Source organism: Topomyia yanbarensis, chromosome 3 (genome assembly GCF_030247195.1).
Source record: "Topomyia yanbarensis strain Yona2022 chromosome 3, ASM3024719v1, whole genome shotgun sequence".
Classification (NCBI taxonomy): Eukaryota; Metazoa; Arthropoda; class Insecta; order Diptera; family Culicidae; genus Topomyia; species Topomyia yanbarensis.
In genome coordinates, this window is record NC_080672.1 from 374,465,863 (window position 1) to 374,487,079 (window position 21,217).

At 39.0% G+C, this 21,217-nt stretch overlaps 1 protein-coding gene across 6 annotated transcripts in view; it reads right to left on the bottom strand.

Moving 5' to 3' along the window:
- Positions 1 to 1,938: 1,938 nt before the first annotated feature.
- LOC131694253 (adventurous-gliding motility protein Z) overlaps positions 1,939 to 21,217 on the bottom strand; it is a 50,649-nt gene continuing 31,370 nt past the window's right edge. For 4 of the 6 annotated variants that reach the window (XM_058982803.1, XM_058982805.1, XM_058982806.1 and 1 more), the window contains exons 2-8: positions 18,637 to 19,014; positions 18,467 to 18,557; positions 18,147 to 18,318; positions 17,183 to 17,319; positions 16,874 to 17,071; positions 3,347 to 3,868; positions 1,939 to 3,288 (exon numbers count right to left, since the gene is read on the bottom strand). In XM_058982803.1, the coding sequence (XP_058838786.1) occupies positions 3,007 to 3,288; positions 3,347 to 3,868; positions 16,874 to 17,071; positions 17,183 to 17,319; positions 18,147 to 18,318; positions 18,467 to 18,557; positions 18,637 to 18,740 (1,506 nt within the window). In that variant the 5' untranslated portion in view covers positions 18,741 to 19,014 and the 3' untranslated portion in view covers positions 1,939 to 3,006. The remainder of the gene's footprint in view (positions 3,289 to 3,346; positions 3,869 to 16,873; positions 17,072 to 17,182; positions 17,320 to 18,146; positions 18,319 to 18,466; positions 18,558 to 18,636; positions 19,015 to 21,217) is intronic. The other 2 variants (XM_058982808.1, XM_058982807.1) reach the window with 2 other exon arrangements.

Below are 21,217 nucleotides of genomic sequence, written 5' to 3' on the forward strand. Positions count from 1 at the left end.
TACACTACCACAATCAAAACCAACTTTTTGCATCCATCATACAGAAAAGAATCACCAGTGCGGCCAAACCAAAACATGAACTTGTAAATATAATGTAATGCGATTTCAGGTATAAGTAATCAATTATTTCAAGTTATTCAACTATTTGTTGATTGCAGATATTTTATTTTCATCTGCACATACAATTCGGATCGAGAGAAAGCAATGTGTAATATGAAACTTGTCATTCCAGTAACAATGACCGTCGCATGGTTATTTCCTGCGTGCGCAATTCTGGGCGCTCTTCTACTAACAGCTGATGAGTTTCATTGATGTGCGTGATGTTTACGTTTGTTTTGATCGGCTGATAAAAGCAGAATGATTCGTTTTACAAATCACACGTTGGCGTCCATGATCTGGATATCTAGTTAGAATCGACGCAAATGGAATATGAGGCATTGCGTTTCAACTAGATTGTTTTTCGATGAGGTGGAAATTGGCACACCCATGAGGCGATAATTGAATCGTTGAGGTGGAAATGAGGTGGAAATAGATGCACAGAATGGAACATTTATTTTCATTTATGCTGAAAATTGAGGCAATTCTGCTAAATAAGCATTATATAGGGTGGACGTGCCCTTATTCATCTCATTAGTCAGTATGTCACATTATTCAATTGATAACTCGACTTATAGTGACTGGATTGCGCTTAAATAGGTATCATCATCTTTGCTACGTACCTAAGAAGAAGTACAGTTAAAAAATTTGCCTGTAAAATGTAAAATGCTCCCGTTTGAGCGAAGCGAAAAGTCGAGTACAACGTACCCTTATTCATCCTACCATTTAAGCTAATGCGTTGAATAGAGATAGCAGATACTGCTCTAACTAACGTGTTCAAATGGGTGAGATGAATAAAGGAGCTAAGATGAATTAGGGAGCAGTAACCCTAGATGTTTAAGAAACAGTACACTGATACTTTATTCTGAGAAAGGTTATAGATAATATGGCTTCTTTTAAAGTTGTTCAACAAATAGTGCGACCCTCTCCCTAATGGTGCCAAAATAGGCTCATCACCCTATATGGAAAATATATGGAGTTGAACTTTATTACGTAATAAATTTGCAAAAATTGAGCGAGAGAGCAATACAGCATTGTCACACCTTAGTATCCAGTACATTGCCATTATGCAGCAGAAATGTGTTATTAATTATGCTCTTGTGATAATTTTCACTATTTTACCTATTTCTTGGTTTCGGATAGCCTCACTTTTATTCGTTTGATGAAACATGGAGACCACTCTCCTTTTTTCTGGGGAAAATATGGGAGCTAAACAATCCTTTTTCTTCGGCTTGGATCGCTACTCTTTAGCTGAGGTCGATACTTTATTACGCAATATCGCTCATCACAGTGCACTCGAAAGTTGGTAAACTCGTGGAGCAATAGGGAGTTAGGACCACAGAATCATAGTTCAAGGGGATGGATGTGGATTGTGAGTGTTACTTGCTATCACGATATCGAACATATTGTTGGGGCGTTCACCAATTGTTACTCCGCCAGGTCTCGAGGAAGATCAATCCGCGTTCCGGTACGGGATGTTCAGGTTCAAGATGTTCCTCATACGGCACGGTAGATTAATCAGTGTTGCCAGTTTCATGCCTTTTCTTACCAAATATCTAATTTGACAGTACCTACCTTAAATAAATAAGATAGGATTGTGCGTTTCGATTTTGTCTCGTCAGTAACGTAACAGACCGTTTGAGATTAACTAAACAGCAACGTAGCAACCGAATCGGAACAAGCTGTCTCATTTGAGCTGAAATTGTGACCAGCATTCTGGACCTTTTTTCGGCTGGTCTAACCGGGGTATTGTAGGCACCGTTTTGAGCACAATTACAGAATATTGTTGTTTATTTTTTAGAGAGAATTTTTCGATCAAAATTAAAAACAAATATTACTATGCGCTTTGAATTGAATGTTTCTTTTATTGGTTTCTTTGATCATTTACTTTAGCACTTTTGTTTGGATGTATCCAATAATTCATCTCTGGGAGTACAAAGGTATCTACAGAATGCAAAACTGATTCATGCATCTACTGGACTCTGTTTCGCTAGCATTTTTCGACAAATAAGTACAAAAACTCTTATTTTTTTGGCTGTAGTTAAATTATTACATGTGTTTTTCCGGTTGCTAAAGCTAAAACTAAAATGGCGCTCGCGTTAGATTTATCCTGCTGTACAGTTTTCTCCTCTTCTATATAGATTGAAGTTAACCTGGAAAGCTGAGCGGGATGTCTGTAGGCGATTTGCAACCAATGAGTACCTTTGAATCTAAAAAACTTATCACAACGCAGTCGATGAACAGAAAATTCGACTGCACTGTTTGTTTGGTTGGGATTCTAGTGACCGCAACTCGTTTCTTTTTATTTCTAAAATATCATCTTCAAATTCATCATTTAGGTATCACGTTACGCGTTCTACGTTTTACAGTTTCAAATGGTAACAGTTCCTCCTCCTTTCATTCTCTTTTGTGGTTTTGGAAATACCTTCAACTAGCTACTCCGCCTGGGCCAAATTTTTACTGATACGTTCTATGAATTGATTAAATAGATTTCGATGTTGCTTAAATTGAGTTTCTGTTTTCACTAACTGTACTATTACTGGGATCGAAAACTGCTCTTTTTATCTAATAAGGTAATGATTTTTATCGTATATTTGATTTTATCTTTGTTGTGGTTTCTTCTGCATAAACTAGAATCTGTGAGTTGTGTGTGTCTCAATTTATCATAAGTGGCTTTTTGTTCTTGTCTTCTGTGCTAAGAGTGCGTCTTTTTACACTAAAACACAACTTTGTTTCACACTAAAACTTAATCAACAGGTTCCAACCCGCACTGAATTTGACTTTTTTTTATTATATAAGTACAAACAACTCGCTCTTAGCGTAAATACATTATCGTTCTGCTCTGTGGAAAAAGTTAAAATTGGCAAAGGGTGACACATTTATGCAGCATGGACTCGTAAACCCGCGCTCTTACATTCCGTTGGCTGTTAGGATCTTGCTGCGACTGGCATTGGTTGTCACTGGTATGCTTGTGCTGCTGCTTACAGATGGTGTTGCGGATGTTTGCTGAGCTGTCGACGCCGCCGAGACTGATGCTGCTCCCTTTTCTTTGTCTTGCTGCAGATTGGCAGAGACAGCTGGTTGATTTGGACCACGGTCGGCAGCTGCAGTAGTATCTTTGGAAGCTGTTGACTCCGTTGGAGAATTGTTGAACAACAGCGAGAGATTTGACGGAATCGTTTTCTGTTGTGTCTGTTTTGAAGATAGATTTAGAACTTTAACTAGTGAAAGCTTATGCACCTGCACTAACCTGAGTGACGTTTTTCATCGGAGCGGTCGCGGGGATCTCCTGTTTCACAACTTTCTCCAGCCGGTCTTTGATTGCACTGAGCTCGCCGTTGATTACATCGTTCTGACTGTGATATCGATCGCATTCTTCGCGAACAGTCCCAATCGAACTGCGCAGTGTAACCGTCACATTTTGTAAAAGTTCGATCTGGTCGGTCATCTGCTTACCGGCTCCCTCCAGGTTGGTGAGATTCTTTTTCATCTCAACCCAGATGTTCTCGACCGATTTTACGTGAGACGAAACGTTGGCGGAGTTCTCGAGCAACTCGTCGATGCTTTTCTCGTGACTCTTCAGATCGTTGTCAAGCCAGACGTTCTTTTTCTTCAGTGTTTCCAGCTCAGCGGTGAAATTTTGCGCAAGGTTTGTGATCTGTGTCGACAGTTGCTCCCGGATGTTGGCAATGTTCTGCTCGGTCACGTTGCTCGCATTGTCGCCGGCCATCGCGGTCCGGGACGAGCTGTTGCGGATTTGGGAGAAGACGGTCTGGAAGATGGAAGAAACAGAGTGGGTTTACAAAAGATTACAAGTTAGGTAATTAAGATTTCTGACAGCTCATTTACAACCACAGATGCAAAGTCAAACCAAATGAGCTGTCAGAAATCTTAATAGGAAAGTGACACTCGAGAGAGACATTGTCAGGAAGTTGTTCATGAATGCGCTTGAAGAAGAATTCGCAATGAATTTCGTGTTGGTAGGCCAAACCAAGATGGTATTTAGAAAAGAGGATCTGGTAGTCTGGGATGAACATCTAACATGGTACTTAATAGCTTCTGGATCTAATCAAAAGACTTCATAGTTTTTAGCTACAACAACCTTTTTCAAGACGAGTTGAATATGTTTTCATAAAATTGTCTTTTTCGATAGTAGTGACTCTAGAATTAATGACACCAGTTTCCCATGACACTGGGAAAGCGTTTCACACAAACAGGAAATTCAGTTAATATGTTCTGATAATATATCATTTTCAGGAGATTTTAAAAGATTCTGACTACTGACTGAGACTACCTACCTACCTACTACCTCCTCAGCTACCTACAACAAAACCTTCACTGGACTGGAACTCAGCACCGCGCGCGGGATATCCGATGGTCCCGACAGAGTGGGATACCCGATGCTCCCACACCTCCCTCTAGGAGGCAAAACAACCCTCCTGGACTCCTTCAACGCAATCTGGGAAGATGAGCCCTTTCCAGAAAAATGAAAACTGGCCCAAGTGGTCCCCATTCAAAAAAAATATCAGGGCACCCATACCACTAATGACTTCCAGCCAATCAGCCTGCTGCTTTGCACCGCCAAAACTCTGGAAAGAATGGTCAACCGGCAACTGACTATGTGAAAGGAAGACCACAAACTGCTTGATCCACGCCAGGTGATCTTCTGTACAGGACTCGGTACTGAAGTTCACCCAGGATCCCTCGGGAGAATACTCGACAAGGCCATATCAGAAAATCTACAGGCCGACATCGCCATCCTAGACGTAGCAATAGCATACAACACAGAGTGGCGAGAAGGCGTGCTCCAAGACTTCAAACGATGATGTCTGTAGGGATACCTCGTCACATTCATCCAGAACTACCTCACCAACCGACGCTTCCGGGTATGTATAGGCGGGGTCCTACCTCAGGAGTTCTGTGAGATCAACGGAGTGCTCAGTGCTTGCCGTGACCTTATTTCTCATCAGGATGAACTCGCTCTTTGCAGCGCCACCCGGAGGTATCTTTGTGTTCGTTTACGCCGACATTATAGTGGCCCTGGAGAAACGTACCCGGATATCACTACAGGCGACCGTCAACGCCGTCGGCCGATGGACACACACCACCTGATGAACTCCAGGCCAATCCACCTCAACGACACTATGGTACCCTTTCGGAAGGAACCAGTCATTCTCAACGTCACAATCGACAGGAAACTCACGCTGCGGCCCCAATTCCGATGCATCAAAAAAGACTGCGAAAGCAGAAAGTGGCTGGTCCGCACTATCTGCTCCCGTCAATCCAAAAAAAACAAGCGTAGAATGGCACTGAACATCGGAAGATTCCTAAAAATACAGCAAAATTTTCTACGGGATCGAACTAACGTGCCGAAACTTATATGGGCTCTTCACCATCCTCGGGCCACTATACCACGAAGCGGTGCGGTTAGCCTCCGGACTACTACCAAGCACCCCTGCCGAAGCAGCCGGAGTACTCCCTTGCCGCTGGGAATCAGCCAGGGGAGTCCTCGAACGGGTACTAAATTTCCTCGAGAGGGCCGCAGGTGACGAATGCCACCTCCTCACCATTGCAGCCAACATCCACCTAGAATTCACCAACACCCTTCCAACCATCGCACAACTACATCGCATAATATCACGAGCCTGGCACGGCATTGGACCTAACATTGACGACAGCCTCAGCCGTACAATAAAGGCCGGAGACTCCTCCAGAAGTATCATACCAAAATATAGTCAACTCATTATATTTTGCGTTCTATATAAAAAATCCGTTTTTTTATACAAAAAACATCGGATTTAAGCTTATGCACTTAGTATACACCGACGGTTCCAGGCCGGCGTTTATGGCTGGGACTCTGGTCCAACGGTTAGCGGTCGGAGTCTGCTGGGGGACTCTAAAAACTGCGTGTGGCGTGCGTCCCTCAACCGGATAATGGTATTTTCTGCTATCGGGTGTACCTGCTCATTGTGGTTGCCTGTTTTCAGGGTTGGCAGTAGGTAAAGTTGTGGCTGCCACGATTATTTCCAGGGGTTCTTGGCACGTGGCAACAGACAAAGAGCCGTACGTCGGTGGTAAACTACGTCCCTGTTCTTGGTATCGTCCTGCCAAGGAATAGGGGCAAAAAGTCAGAATCAACCAATCAGGAGCTGATCCATTCTGACGTAAAATTGGAACAAAAATGGCCCCCTATTGTCACGTCTTTGGTCTGAGACGTCCAACAAAATTTTCAAAATTGTTCAACACGGGTCCAACGATGGACGTTCGTTGAACGGTTATTTGGACGTTGTCCAAATTGGTCCAACGAACGTCCTTCATTGGACGATTTTGAAACCAACCGTTCCTAGAGGGGAGTAATGCTTCTTGCAGGGGTAGGCTGTGGTTGCCAAACGACATATATTTTGTGTGTACCCGACATCTCGCCTTAGTCCAGAGGAATTCCACGAAGATCCGTCCGAAAATCTTTAAAATCGTGACCGACCATCTTAGATTCTAATGATACTTTACACGTTTCACCGTCATGCAAGACTAAATATTTTCCACAGGTAATAAGATGATTTTGACTCAAGAGCAACTTTTCAAAAGGGCGTAAACGTTTCTACGTGTACGAATTTCAATTTTTTTTGTTCGATTACTGTATTTTATACAGCAAAACTATCTGAGAACGAGTTACAGGGAATGAATACTGTCTGAAAAAAATATACACTGAAAAAAATGTGTCATTTAAAAAAAAACAAAAATTTATGATAAAAATTTAAATTGCGAAAAAACCCATTTTTTTAATTTTTTTATATTTTGTTACCAAAAACATAAAGAGAAAAGAAACATTTTGAATGTGATTGCATGATGGAGAAAAAATCGGTAAAGAAGTTTTCCTAACAATAACTTCGTACATGTTTTTAAATTTCATACTAATAGACATACAAAATTGTAATTCTATTACAGAATATAATTCTAAGCACCATTTAAAATCAAAATGTATTTAACAAAAATCTTCCAAAATGCGATAGTTTTCGAGATATTTGAAATTTTGCTCCTTCAAAAACAATTAATTCGTGTAATTATGCTCTTTTTAAAAGTCATTCGCGTTACCCCATCAAAAAATGTCAAAAATTCAATGTTTATCGTTTTAAAGACGTAAAAGCAACTTTTTAGTGTATTTGGATCCTGGAGAAGCTTTCAATAAAAAAGTTTTCCTAACAACAACTTTTGACATTTTTTTATAATTCTTACTATTTGCAGTCAAAAATACAATTTTCTTTTTGAATATGATTCTAAACGCCATTTTAAATCGAAATGCTCTTATCAGGAATCAGTAGCGTCTGGCTCAAATGGCACGTTCCCCATGTTGATCGGAGATTTGTGCCTTGCCAAGAATCGTCTTTTCATCATTTTCCGGATGGGAAGGATTGGGGAAGTGGTAAGGTTAGGGGTAAGGAAAACAACGACACAGAACAATTAAAACAGAGCATTCTGCACCCCCGGAGTGATGCTGAACGATCTGCAGGTGCTACAACAGCAGGAATAAAACTTCCAACCCCCGGAGGGATTTAGAACCTCTACTCAAACAGTGAGCGGATATATCAACACCCCCGAGGGGATATTGAGATAACAGAACGACAACACCCCCGAAGAGATATTGTCATTCAAATACGGCTAAAAAACTATAGCTCTTTACCACACTGGGTTAGGAACAAAAGCATATCCTTAAATTTCAGCTCTCTGTACATAGGTTCATCTATGTATGGAGAACCAAAAATCCGGATGCGCAATTGCATTAACACAGGGCAATTGCATATCAAATGATATGATGTTCCGTAATCGGATTCACAAAGATCACATGAATAATACTCAGCGCGCTGAATAGTAGCCATGTGATAATTGAGTTCGCAACGTCAAGTCAGTGCCCTGACCAGAATACTGCATTTTGCTTGGAAAAATGCAACTCACATCCGGCAGAAAAGCCTTTGTTTGAACGCAAGTTTGCAAGCTACGCCAATGGTTGGCATGTTCGAATGCAGCCCAAGAGCGAATCTTGTGCTTTATCCAACTTATTGACAGTGGTAGAACTGGTTCTGGACCAATGAAATCAGTCGCAGCGCCAGCTCTAGCCAATTCGTCCGCCCAGTCATTTCCAGTAATCCCGGAATGACCGGGTACCCATAGAAGGTAGATAGCATTTGAAATGCTTAGTTCTTCGATTTGAGTTCGACATGCGATTACTAATTTCGATCTCGAATCTGCCGAACTAAGTGCTTTCAGGGCAGCCTGACTGTCAGAGCAAAAATAGATTCTTTTACCGCAAATTCCCTGTTGAAGTGCGGATTGTACGCCACACAGAATCGCAAAGATTTCTGCTTGGAATACGGTACAGTATCTACCAAGCGAATGAGATTGGTTTAATCTCATCTCATGACAATAGACACCAGCACCGGCTCGGCCCTCCAACAAAGAACCGTCCGTATAACGAACTACGTATTCTTCAAGTTGTCGCTCCATCCAGCCAGACAGCCATTCCTCACGAAGAGGAATTCTCACATTGAAAGTTTTAGTAGGAAAACTACATGTGAGTGTAAGGTCACTGGGAGCAAGTGTATATTCATCCCAAGTAACCATTTGGGGCCACAGTCTTGTGTGGCTAGTTACACGATCTATTGGGTTACTGTTCCAGAGCCCAGTAACCTTAAGACGGTATGCACAAGAAAGTGCTTCTTGTTTCAGAAACACATGTACTGGTTTTATGTTCAAGAGTGCCTCGAGAGCAGCAGTAGGTGTTGTCGAGAACGCACCAGTCATCGCCATCAAGACCATCCTCTGAAGATGATTTAACTTTGATTGGATTGTCATGACTTCTCCCTTCTGCCACCAAACAAGGCACCCGTATGGCAGTATTGGTCTAACAATTGTTGTGTAGATCCACTGAATGTACTTGGGTTTGAGTCCCCAAGATTTGCCGAAAGCCCGTCTACATTGGCCAAAGGCCATGCAAGCTTTCTTGATCCTGAAATCGATGTGAGCTGTCCAATTAAGTTTTTAGTCGAGAATTACCCCAACGTACTCAACTTGATCTTCGACAATAATTTCAGAGTAAAAAAAACTGCAATAGACGAGCTCCGGTTGTAATCCTTCGTTGCGTGAAAAGCACCATTGAGGTTTTATTTGGATTAACTGATGGTCCAACATGAAGACACCACCGCTCAACAACACATAATGCTTGTTGCATCAAATCAAAAAGTGTGTTAATGCAAATACCGGTGATCATTATATGATAATCATCGGTGAAACCATACGTCGGAAACCCAAGCTCATTTAGTTTTTTCAACAAGCTATCGGCGACAAGGTTCCATAGAAGTGGTGACAGCACACCACCTTGAGGACATCCGCAGACACTCAGTTTCCTCATCTCTACTTGTCTTAACGATGAGCACAGATGTCGGTTTCTAAGCATTGCGTGTATCCAGTTCGTGATATATGAAGGTACTCCATGATCTTGTGCTGCTTCCAAAATTTATTCGAAAGACACCTTGTCAAAATCACCTTCAATATCGAGAAACATTTCTTAACTTGAATGCTTTTGTGAAAAAGCTTTTTCAATGTTGTAGACAACATTGTGTAACAGGGTGGTTGTAGACTTCCCCCGCTGATATGCATGTTGCATTGCATGCAGCGGGTGCTCGCCCAAGCTACCATCCCGAATGTAGTGGTCGATTAAACGTTCCACTGATTTGAGAAGGAAGGAGGTCAGACTGATCGGTCTAAAGCTCTTTGCCTCCTCATATGTGACGCGGCCACCTTTGGAATGAATTTGACAGTTATTTCCATAACTGACATACTTCAACCCGCCGGATGCCACGCGGCCTCTAGGCTGGTTTTGTCCGGAGAACGATAATAGAGTTATCAACCTCTTAGTGGACCACAGCCAGTTACTGGGGAGTTCGCCCGGCTCTTCCTAGGCTCCGTTCGCCATTGAGAATATTTTAAACCCCCTCAACAATTTTACCCATAGCACGGGTCGCATGACACTATGGAATTGGGGTTCCCTGTTTGGTGTTACCACCGGAACAGGCAGTCCGTAGTGTAATTCTTAGCCGGTTGAAACAACCACTACCGACACCACAAAAATTTTCTAAAATGTAGTAGTTCTCGAGATATTTTAACTTTTGTTTTAACAACACAATTATTTTGTTTTATTAAGACCTTTTCATAAGTTAGTCGCGTTTCTCCATCAACAATAATAGGTTTTTCAAAAGGCCCGTAAACTTTCCTGCAACTTTCTCTTTGACATCAAGGCGATATTGTGAAACATTTTAAAGTTACATGAAAACAACCAACATATGATTCAGCTATATAGTTTAATCAACAGACCCTATGGTTGAAATATATTTTGATTGCTTTCATGTAACTTTTTTACCGATTTTTTCTCCATCATGCAATCACAATCAAAATGTTTCTTTGTTTCTTTTCTCTTTAGGTTTTTGGTAACAAAATATAAAAAAATTTAAAAAAATGGGTTTTTTCGCAATTTAAATTTTTATCATAAATTAATTTTTTTTGAAAAATGACACAACATTTTTTTCAGTGTATATTTTTTTCGAACAGAAGTATTCATTCCCTGTAACTTGTTCTCAGATAGTTTTGCTGTATAAAATACAGTAATCGAACAAAAAAAATTGAAATTCATACACGTAGAAACGTTTACGCCCTTTTGAAAAATTACTCTTGTATCAAAATATTCCAATTGCCAGAGAATATCATGGAGATTCATACAGCGAACACATCTGCAAAGTTTCGTTCGAATCGACGATGGTCATATTTTGCGGTCGGCCGGTTTCTCATGGAATCCCTCATTATAAGATGCTATAATTATGTCTTCCGTTATTTGTTCCAATTTCAAGCTCAAAGTTCACCCATATATTTTTGATTGTATACGTAATCGAGCTAGAAAAATCTATTTTTTGAAAAATTTATATGAGACTATCCCCTTAAAAGTTCATGCGAGCAAGTTTTTAATTTGTGAAAATTAATAACTTTGCCATTTTTCAAACGATTTTGATCATAAATAGGTCTTTGGATGCGGAATTAAATATTCTCTCTAAATTTCCATTTAAACAAAGACGCTTCCTAATAAAAATGTACAGCAATTTGCATATTTTTATTGAAAAAATCGCAAAATAATGGGTACTTCCATATTGTTCTCCCTAAAGCACATAGTACTTTTAACAAAAGTACATAACATAGTGTACTGTTGGAAAGGTTATTTTTTTTCTTTCCAAAACACTTAGGACACATTCCGCGGGCTTGTCCACCAGAAGGACGTTTTTGTTTTGTCTTATTATGGTATCACAATATTTTTTCCTCGATTCGATAGTGTTTAAACCATTGAAAAGTTATGTAATCCAACTATTAGCATTTCGACAAATAGTTGAAAAATATATAGAGAATGAAGTTGAATTTCACGGAAAATGGTTCCTGAATTATTGACTTCTAAGAAAAGCTCTATTTCATGACACTATTATTGAAATTTTAATCTGTTTAAAGGAATTTGTTCGTTATTGAGTGTAGAACAATATAACTAGAAAGATTTTTTTCTTGATTTGACCACTAATACTTTTTGAACTAGTAGAAGTTTTTATTGTTTCTGCGTTGTAACGTCACGAAAAATGCCTATGTTTTAATTTTATTAAAAAACTAAAGTTTTGTTCAAATTTATATTCCGGATTCTCTTTGTATTCAAAAATACTTTTCTAAAAAGCCTACAATTTCTTTTATTGGATGTGCAGAACTTAAGTTACGACAGAATACACTTTGCGTTGTAACGTCACGTAATTCAACTTTTATCAGCCGCTTGAATGATTTATCAGATATAGTGTCAAATTTTACTTCGCATGGTTTTTGAAACACTTTCAAGTTGTTTCGTAAACAGAAAATTATACTAGCGGGATATTCATAACTTCAGAATGTATATCCTTAAGTGCTTAAGGGGTTATACACCATGGACACATTCTTTCTTGACGTTACAACGATTTGACCAACCTTCATTCTATAAATCTCTTATAACTTTTTCAAATGAACTCCTTCATCAAACCTAATTATAGATTCAGAAAATAAACGAAATTTTATGTAAGATTTGATCAACAACACTTGAATGCACTAGAGAAGGTATGTTAAATATACGATTGAGCAACGTCACATTATATTTCATTTAAAAGTTCACCTACACTGTACTCTCCTCGGCCCCGGTCATATGGCACGTTCCGATCCAATTACGCTAACAGCAACGTATTCCAGGACATGCTATGTAATTTTTTAACTTTGTTCTTGAGTTAGTATTTAGCCATGAAAAATAATGCGTTCCCTGAATATATCTTTCGTCACAGAAATCAACCATTTCACACTTCGCCATCATCGACGAGACGCCCGTTATAAGGTTGTCCGCAACCTCTTTTGTAGTCGCACTTGCCGTCAGTTAGTAACTAACCAATTCTTCCGTTACAAGCCGAAATACATCGTCGAAGCAGCTACATAATCGAAATGCCTGACGTTAATATAGACGGGTATCTATCCGAATTTACGGGAGGTTGCAAAAACATAATTGGGTCTACAGAGACCTATCTGGGTGACCGCACTAAATCGTCTCAATTGCTTAGAGTAAGGATAAAAAGGCTTTGGCTCATCTCAAATGAGCACAAAAAAGATAGATGAGGGAGTGTTTATTGATGTTTGCAGACATTTAAAATTCCGTCGAATTGACGATTGGATGTAACACATTCTTTAGAAACATCACGGTGATGTGACGTGTTCTTTTTCTCTGAATCTTTGTAACTATAATATATACAATATTTCAGAGTACTTAGCATTGTCGATTGTCTGGCGCTTAAATTGTGCTCGCTTTGTCATTTAAATCTACTTGCTTAAGCCCAACAATACAAATATCATGCTATAAACTCGGATCGGGAACCTGATTCCTTACCAAATTAAAGAAAGTAGTACTGCCAATTTATTTTTGTTTGTGAAATATGTGATAAAAGCTGCTATTTTGGCTCCGTTAAACTACCATATTGAGCCGTGTCAAATAAATAAATGTGTCAAATGGCTCAAATCTATCCACAACAAGATATGAAATAAAAAATTTCTTGGTTTGATCAATTATTTCTGCTACAATCAAAAAATAAACTGTATCGTGATTTTTCAACAACCCCATATTGTTATTCGAGTTAATTATCATTAAATATTGGCTAAATGTGATAAATATTTAAAATTTTATTCAAAACAATAGCACCAGCGTAACTTACAGAGTTTTAGAAAAGTTGAAGATTTTCGTGACGTTACAACGCAATGAGATATCGCTTTTTTGAGAAAGGAGCGTTGTAACGTCACGAAAGTTAAAAGACGCTTTATAAGAAATAAAACAATAAAAAATATATTTAATGACACCAAGTTATTCGTATGCTATTTAGGAATACATCATAGAAGATTTGTTCTTGATAAAAAATCTTATAGAGCAGATATTTTGACTTTTTTATAAATACGTTGAAAGTTCTGATTTGTGACGCGTTGTAACGTTACGTTACATTATCGATCATAAAACAATCCTCTTCCAGTATATTCAGTTTATGTTTATTAAATCTTTAGTGAAATTTTGTCTACTTTCCGAATCTGTAATAAGTTTTGATGTAGGCGTTCATTTGATAACGTTATAACATTTCTATGGAATGAAGAATCGTCAAATCGTTGTAACGTCACGAAAGAATGTGTCTTAGAGAATTTAAAATCCTTTAAAAAATGACCGTGTAGAAAATGTTTTCGTGCTGAAAATCCAGAAAAAATGTTTTTTTATTTGCTATAAATCAAGTTTTCGGGCGTATATTAGATTGATCAAACGTGGTTTTGTGTTGTATTTGACGAAATCTACAACCTTTAACAGAACACTTGTAAAGTACATTAATTTTGCTGTGTAACCGCGATAATCAGGTCCGGTCCAGCTGATGTTGTACGAAATACTTGCTAGACAGCGTCCCCCTGGCTTCTTGAAGTCACAGTTTTAGCTTGTCTTTTTGAGGATCAATATATTTATTACTCATTTCCTTCCATTTCCGTCGCTTTAAATTGTTTCCTAATTTTATTCTTTTTTTATCTCATGATTCTTTTTTGTTTTGTTATTCATGTAATTCTTCCCCATTTCTAGTTCGCCCTTCTCTGCATACGCTTTTTATTACACTATATTTCACATACCTCCATATCATACTTTCGCAATTTTTACTATTTTTGAAATAATTTCTTTAATAATAGTGCAGCGATATATGAATGAAGAATTAGTCAAAATATATGAATCAGGCTTCTCCTACTGCATAGTGTTTTCAGAGGCTTTCAATGTTTGTGTTGCTGTTGCACTTTAACCGTCCGGAGTGAATTAGTTATTGTTCTTTGACAAATTTAAATGAAACCAGCTATAACTTGTTCAAAACACATGCAAAAACCTCCTTATATCTATTTGATCTGTACAGGAAAGTGAGGCAATATCGCAATGTGGGGTGAGTTGAGCACCCCCATTTCCAAGAATCTATGAACAATTTTCGATTTTTTTGTTTGCACGAATGCTCCGTCAATCATCATTAGATGATGTAACACTTCAATTGCGACTGAACTGAAAATGTTATAAGATTCAAGCTATATGAAATAAGCATTCGCATGACGTATGTGTGCGGTAATTCAAAAATGCATTCATCTCCGGCATATTTATCTTTCTAACTATTTCCAACATAAAAATAATTTAACGAAACTTTATAGTTTCCACAAAAAATCTGCGAAAATAGTTCTACAGCATGGGGCAAAATGAGCACCACGCAAATCTCATATGAGTTTATGCATTCAATTCCGTAAAGTTATCCCTATGTAAACGTTTTATTCCTGAAGCTACTACGAACGATGAATAATAATATTTGCTCGAGAAAATTATTCGCCAAGATATTATTAAAAGAAAATGGAAATTTGAATCTAATAGCTCCGAAAATGCTGTTAAAAACTATAAGATGAATTTCATTCTCAACTGAATGTCACTAAATCAATGGAAAATATGATTCTTATTAATTGTAAGTGATATAAATTTTAAATTTTGTAATAAAATATAAACTTTTGTGACATGACATGATTATATTTCCCCTTGAGATTGCTCAGATTGCCTCACAAGGTTTCTGCCAAGTCAAAAATCGATCATTACAAACAACGATTATTTTCTAAAATTTTGAATTTTCTTCAGCACGCTTAGTAACTGCATGTGAAGAATATGTTGTATTTTTCCAATAGAGGGAAATTTGGGATTATTTGTACGTTTTGCTGCAGATATATTTGCTTTCAACTTTAGGGTGCTCATATTGCCTCACTTTCCTCTACATAATAGCAGAGAGCTATTTCTTAGGGGCCATGCACAAATGACGTAGAATTTTAGGGGGTAGGAAGGGTATACCTAATTTGTGACGAAGTGTGACGTGGGGGAGGGTAGGGTCAGAAGTTGTGCGACGTAGCATTAAGTTTGAATTTTTTAGGAGTAGAGAAAACAATTTAATGTTCCTCAATTCCCAACAGAAATAAATTTAAATTCACACAAGTTACGCGGTTTTTGATGTGGTTAATTTTACGATTCCCGGAATTACAAGCTCGCAAAAAAAACAACGAAACATTTTGTATGCGGAATTAACTTACTACATTAGTTAGCTTATATTACTAACTAGTAGACTTAGTTTGATAGCTAAATTTAATTTTCTCTTCGGATTCAACCAAACAAAATTTAGTAATTTAGATGAACGAATGCTTCATAGAATCAGGATTTTTAACTGAGAGAACTTCTCTTCATGCCCCATGACATATAAAGTCCAAAACAAAACTGTAAACACTATATTTGTGATGAAATACGCTTATTTTGTACGCAATTCGCTGTTATAATGAAAATGTTGATAAAAGCCGTCAAACATGTTGGAAGGACATGTATTTAAAAGACTTGAAAAACATGTAATTTTTTTCATCCCCTGGTAGCGTTGCGCAAGAAAGGGGGGGGGGAGGGTAAGGAAAATTCTACGTTATTTACAAGGGGGAGATTTGAGTTTTGTGACCAAATGCTACGAGAGGGAGGGAGGAGTCGAAAATCGTCGAAAAAAAGCTACGTCATTTGTGAACGGCCCCTTACAATGGATGTCAAGATTAAAATTTTTAATTTTCGAAACACACCTTACTAATTTCCATACAAACTCGCAATACGTACATTAGACGAGCAACCAATCGCTCCCATAATTTGCACAGTCGTTCATCAGGATTAGGGACCATCCATAAATGACGTAGCATTTTTGAGTAATTTTTAACACTCCCCTCCCCCATCGTAGCCTTTCGTCACAAACCTGTAAATACCCCCCCCCCCCCCCTGATAATTACGTAGCTTGACGGTAACTCTCCCCCCGCCGTCCACGTGATTTTTTTTTTTAAAGTAAAAAATGATGTTAGTCATTCCCCTTTCAAAAAGCTACGTAGCCTGACATGACCCTCTACCCCCCCCCCCCCCCCCCCCGTCGTCACACATCATCGCAAAATGCAAAACTCCCCCTCCCCCATATAATGCTACGCCATTTATGGATGATCCCTTAGGATCATTTTGAATTGTTCCGGTAGAACCTCGAACCAGTCTTACGGTCACCCTAGATAGTAGCAGTATACTCGAAGGAAAGCTTTTTTCGTTTGTTTCACTTGTATTCAAATAAAATCTTCAACCATTAAAAATACCATATCTTACCTGCAAATCATCCACGCTCTTCTCCAGCGTCTTCTGCTCAGTCTGCGCCGCCGTGTACCGATCCTCCAGGGACGATATCCGGGCGAGGGCGTCCTTGATCTGGGAACCAAGATTGGCCACATTTGTCATCAGACTGTTGAGTTGTGCTTCCTGGGAATTTTCGTTCTTCTTCTCTATCGTATCCCGAAGCTGTTTGAGCTGAAAAGATGGTATCGATTACATATAAACATACACGCTAGAATAAAACCAGCCATAATTGATTGGGCGGGTGGGGTGTCGGTGCGGCTTCGATAGGTTTGTTATTCTCACCTCTGTGGAAAAATTGCCCAACACTTGTTGAATCTCGTGCAGCCGCCCGTTCAGCGCCGTTTGATTTTGCTCGAGTATTTTGGACGTTTCGTGCCATTTCTGTAAGGCTTCCGGCACGTTGTGACTAGTTGCTGACACTGACGGATGATGATTGGTATTGCGTGGGTGTATTCGGGGGAGCAGATCGCGTGGGTGGAAGAAAAACACAATAATGTGGGTCGTTAGTGAAGACTAATTCTAATGGTATAAAAGAATATGCCAAATGATTATTTATTGCTCTGTGCTGAAGCGCATCATTGTCTGAGATGTTGTGTGGCTATAGCTGAACGCAGCGTTATATAAACACTTTCATGAAAATTACGAAACAAACCGCCTTTCGTGTATATAATTAATAGTTTTACATCTTTTTTTGGACATATATCCGGATTTTTTTTAAAGAAGCTTATGTGAAATAATTTTAATAGTATATCAGTAACTTTTCAGTACAATTTTTAATAACCCAAAAAGGACTAAAATTTATCCAGATTTAAAAATTCGTTTAAAAATCAAAGAAATACTTTATATTAAAACTACTTGGATTAGATATCTAATTAGAGTTTCCTGTTCCTATATCGCATCCTGCCATAGACAGTGAACGAATTTGGCGACGTAATAACATTTATCCCGATGACATAATACTGTTGAGGATGTCTGAAACGCAAAACCAAACGATTACTCTCACTCCTGGTATGTACAAAAATGGCTTCATTCCAAGTCCACCGAACTATCGTTATAGTATAAACCGGAAAGTCTTATCGTTTGTAAACTTTTGTCCCCGTAACCCCGTAACCGACCCGTTTGAATAAGTTCACAACTCAGTGCATATAGGGACGTGCTTGCTGGATCAGATTTGGCAGTAACCGAGTGGGTGGCCCAGCCAATACACACCAGTGGGGCCGTTGTAATACGGGAGGGGGGAAATCACCTTGCTCGATGCGAATCCGGTACTCGGAAACCTGCTGCCTGATGTCAAAGTACAGCCAGTACATAAAACCTAGCGAGAGGAAAATGCAGGACACTAGAATGAGGGGACCGCATGTGCGCACACAGGAAAAGCGCTTCCTCCGGCAACGTGATTGGGCGCGAACCTTTGGCTGCTAGCTCGACCGATGGTTTATGGGAATACAGATTTGTTTCGATTGTTATCCGGCAGCACACGTTGGCAAAGAAAAGAGAAACACCAGAAAATTAGAAGGTTAGTTGGGGGCATTGTCGAACACGGACAAAAGGCTAGGTTAAACTAACCCATGAGTAGTCCTCCTGTTCGTCTGTGGAGTTTGATAGCAGCTGATCGTGGGAAGCGATTCCGTTTCCGGCCATGTGACGTTTTCCTGAGCTGCACGTTTTTGGTTATTGGAATGAAAGGAAATGTATGAAAGGTTCCACAATAGAATAGTACTACAATATGATTTTACCTTTTAGCGAGAGAGTGTGCCACTAGGGCATCCAATTCGCGTCTTTTCCGCATCTTTTTGCCACCGACACGAAGCGGCACGGTTACGTGCCCAACAGATTCCATCTCGAGCTGGGTGTCGTCAAAAGTCACCTTTGAGGAGCAGTAGCGTTTGTCGTGAATGGTGGCGGCGATGTACGAGTTGAGAAGAGGCTGGCGTTATAAAGTTGCACAAGAATCACTGTAGGCCTTAGATGACATCGATGTCTGCTCTTATTCTTCACATGTTCGAGAACTGGGTTCTTCTGTCCATCGCCCGAACAAGCAGATATTTTTTCTTTTTATAATTTACTAATCACGTTTCATGTTCAAGTTCTGTTCACACTGCTAGGTAGAGTCACTGTAACATTAACAAGTTAGCACACCTCAGGTCTGAAATGCTTTTCCATTAATCCTATCCATTTCCACGCAAATCACATATGTTTCATCCATGACACTGTGTTTGTGACTTTGTATACGGTCAAGGATTTGCATGGGAGTGTTTTCACATTGGCCACGTTTCCAACAAGTTGGAAGCGGTGGCGTAGACAAGGATGGGTTTTGGGGAGTTTAAACATTTTCCAAACTTCAAAATAGTAGGTATTATAACATTTTAATTTTGCCGATTAGGGGATGTTTTAAAAATAAGCTTCTTCGGATGCTATTTCATAATCGCAGTTGTGATATTTGTAGGAATAAATTAAAATTGGGATTTACCAGATTTTAAATACCTGCCCAAGGTTGCTTCCATAAATCCCCAAAGGAGTGCAGGAGACACAAAACAAGAAATATCTTTAGATATGATATGAAATCGTTCCCAACTCTCAAGTACCAAAAGAAAGTTTAAGGTGCATTTGAAGAAGTTTTCCAGCCTCCTCCCATTAAGGGGGTGGGTTGATAAGGGTTTCAGCGTAAAAAAACACTTTTTTGCGATTTTTTGAGAGCTTTGCGTGAAGCGAATTGATCAAAATTTTTGTACTATAGTGTATCATTTCAATAACATGCTTAAATTTTTCTATGCAAAAGTACGTCTCTGCAAAAACATGATTTTCGGTGTTACCTGCCATTCCAAAACTACTTAACCTTTGCATACACATTCTATGTAAAAAATACCTAACTTCTACCTTGAGTTTATGAGATAAATTTTCAAGGAGGGGTTTTTTACTCAGTTTAAATAAAAATTTCTATTTTTCACGAAAAATCCCACCTTTTTATGAGTAAAAACCCCCGTAATCCCCTTGTACTCTGCTGTGGAAGAACGACACCAAGTAGACGCGGTATATTTTAACTTTTCAAAAGCTTTCGATAAATTTCCGCTAACTAATTCGCTGAAGTCCTACCTAGACAATAGATCAGCTTATGTGAAATTTGCAAATCTTACCTCGACTGTTTTCGAATTACCGTCTGGGGTCCCGCAAGGCAGCCATCTCGGGCCTCTTATATTCATCTTATTCATAATCGACCTCTGACGACCTGAAGACTTTCCGAAAAATAAAATCTCCTCTAGACTATGTAATTCTTCAAGCTGACATAGACTTAGTTCAAGATTGGTGTAAACTCAACGGAATGGATTTGAACATAAACAAGTGCAAAGTGACTAGCTTAAGTCGATGCCGCTTAATTTCTCGTTTCGACTATAAAGTAGATGGCTGTAGCCTAGAAAGGGTGTTGTCAATTAAAGACCTAGGCGTTTTATTTGACTGCAAACTGAAATTCAGCGACCATATTTCCACAATAGCTGCCAAAGATTTTGCGACTCTAGGTTTCTTACGAAGAAACGCTTTAGATTGCCGTGATCCGTATGTACTCAAAACGTTGTACTGCTCTCTGATACGCAGTACCCTGGAATGTGCTGTCCAAGTTTGGGCGCCACACAACGCAGCTCAACGTGATCGAATCGAGCGAGTGCAAAAGCGTTTCTTGCGATTTGCTCTTAGAAATCTGCAATGGCGCGACCCAGTACGTTTGCCTCCATACTCCGACCGGTGTAAGCTGTTGAACATGCAGACTCTTGAACAGCGATCGGTTTTACTACAGAGGCTTTTAGTATTTGATGTTATCACTGGAAACATCGATTGTCCTGATCTACTCCAGAAAGTAAACTTTTATGCTCCGCAGCGCCGATTCCGGAACCCGCCTCTTCTTTGGATCCCCCGGCATAGAACTGCGTATGGACAGAGTAACCCGATCGACATGTGTTGCGTGAAGTTTAACGAAACAATTGATATTTTTTATTTTAATGTGTGTAAAAAGAGTTTTAAGTTAGGTATAATGAATATATATCACTAAGGTTTTTTTCAACGTTTGAACTATAATTGAATAATTATCTCAGAAACTCAACGTAAGAGTTAGGTATTTTATTACATAGAATGTTTATACAAAGTTTGAAAGAAATCAGTTAAGTAATTTTTGATTGGCAGGTAACATCGCAAATCATGTTTTTTTCCAGAGACGTTCTACAAAAATCTTCGTCACCGAGTCGTCTGACGATATTTTTGTATAGAAAAATTACAGAATGTTATTGAAATGATAAATTATATTGCACAAAAGTTTTCATCAATTCG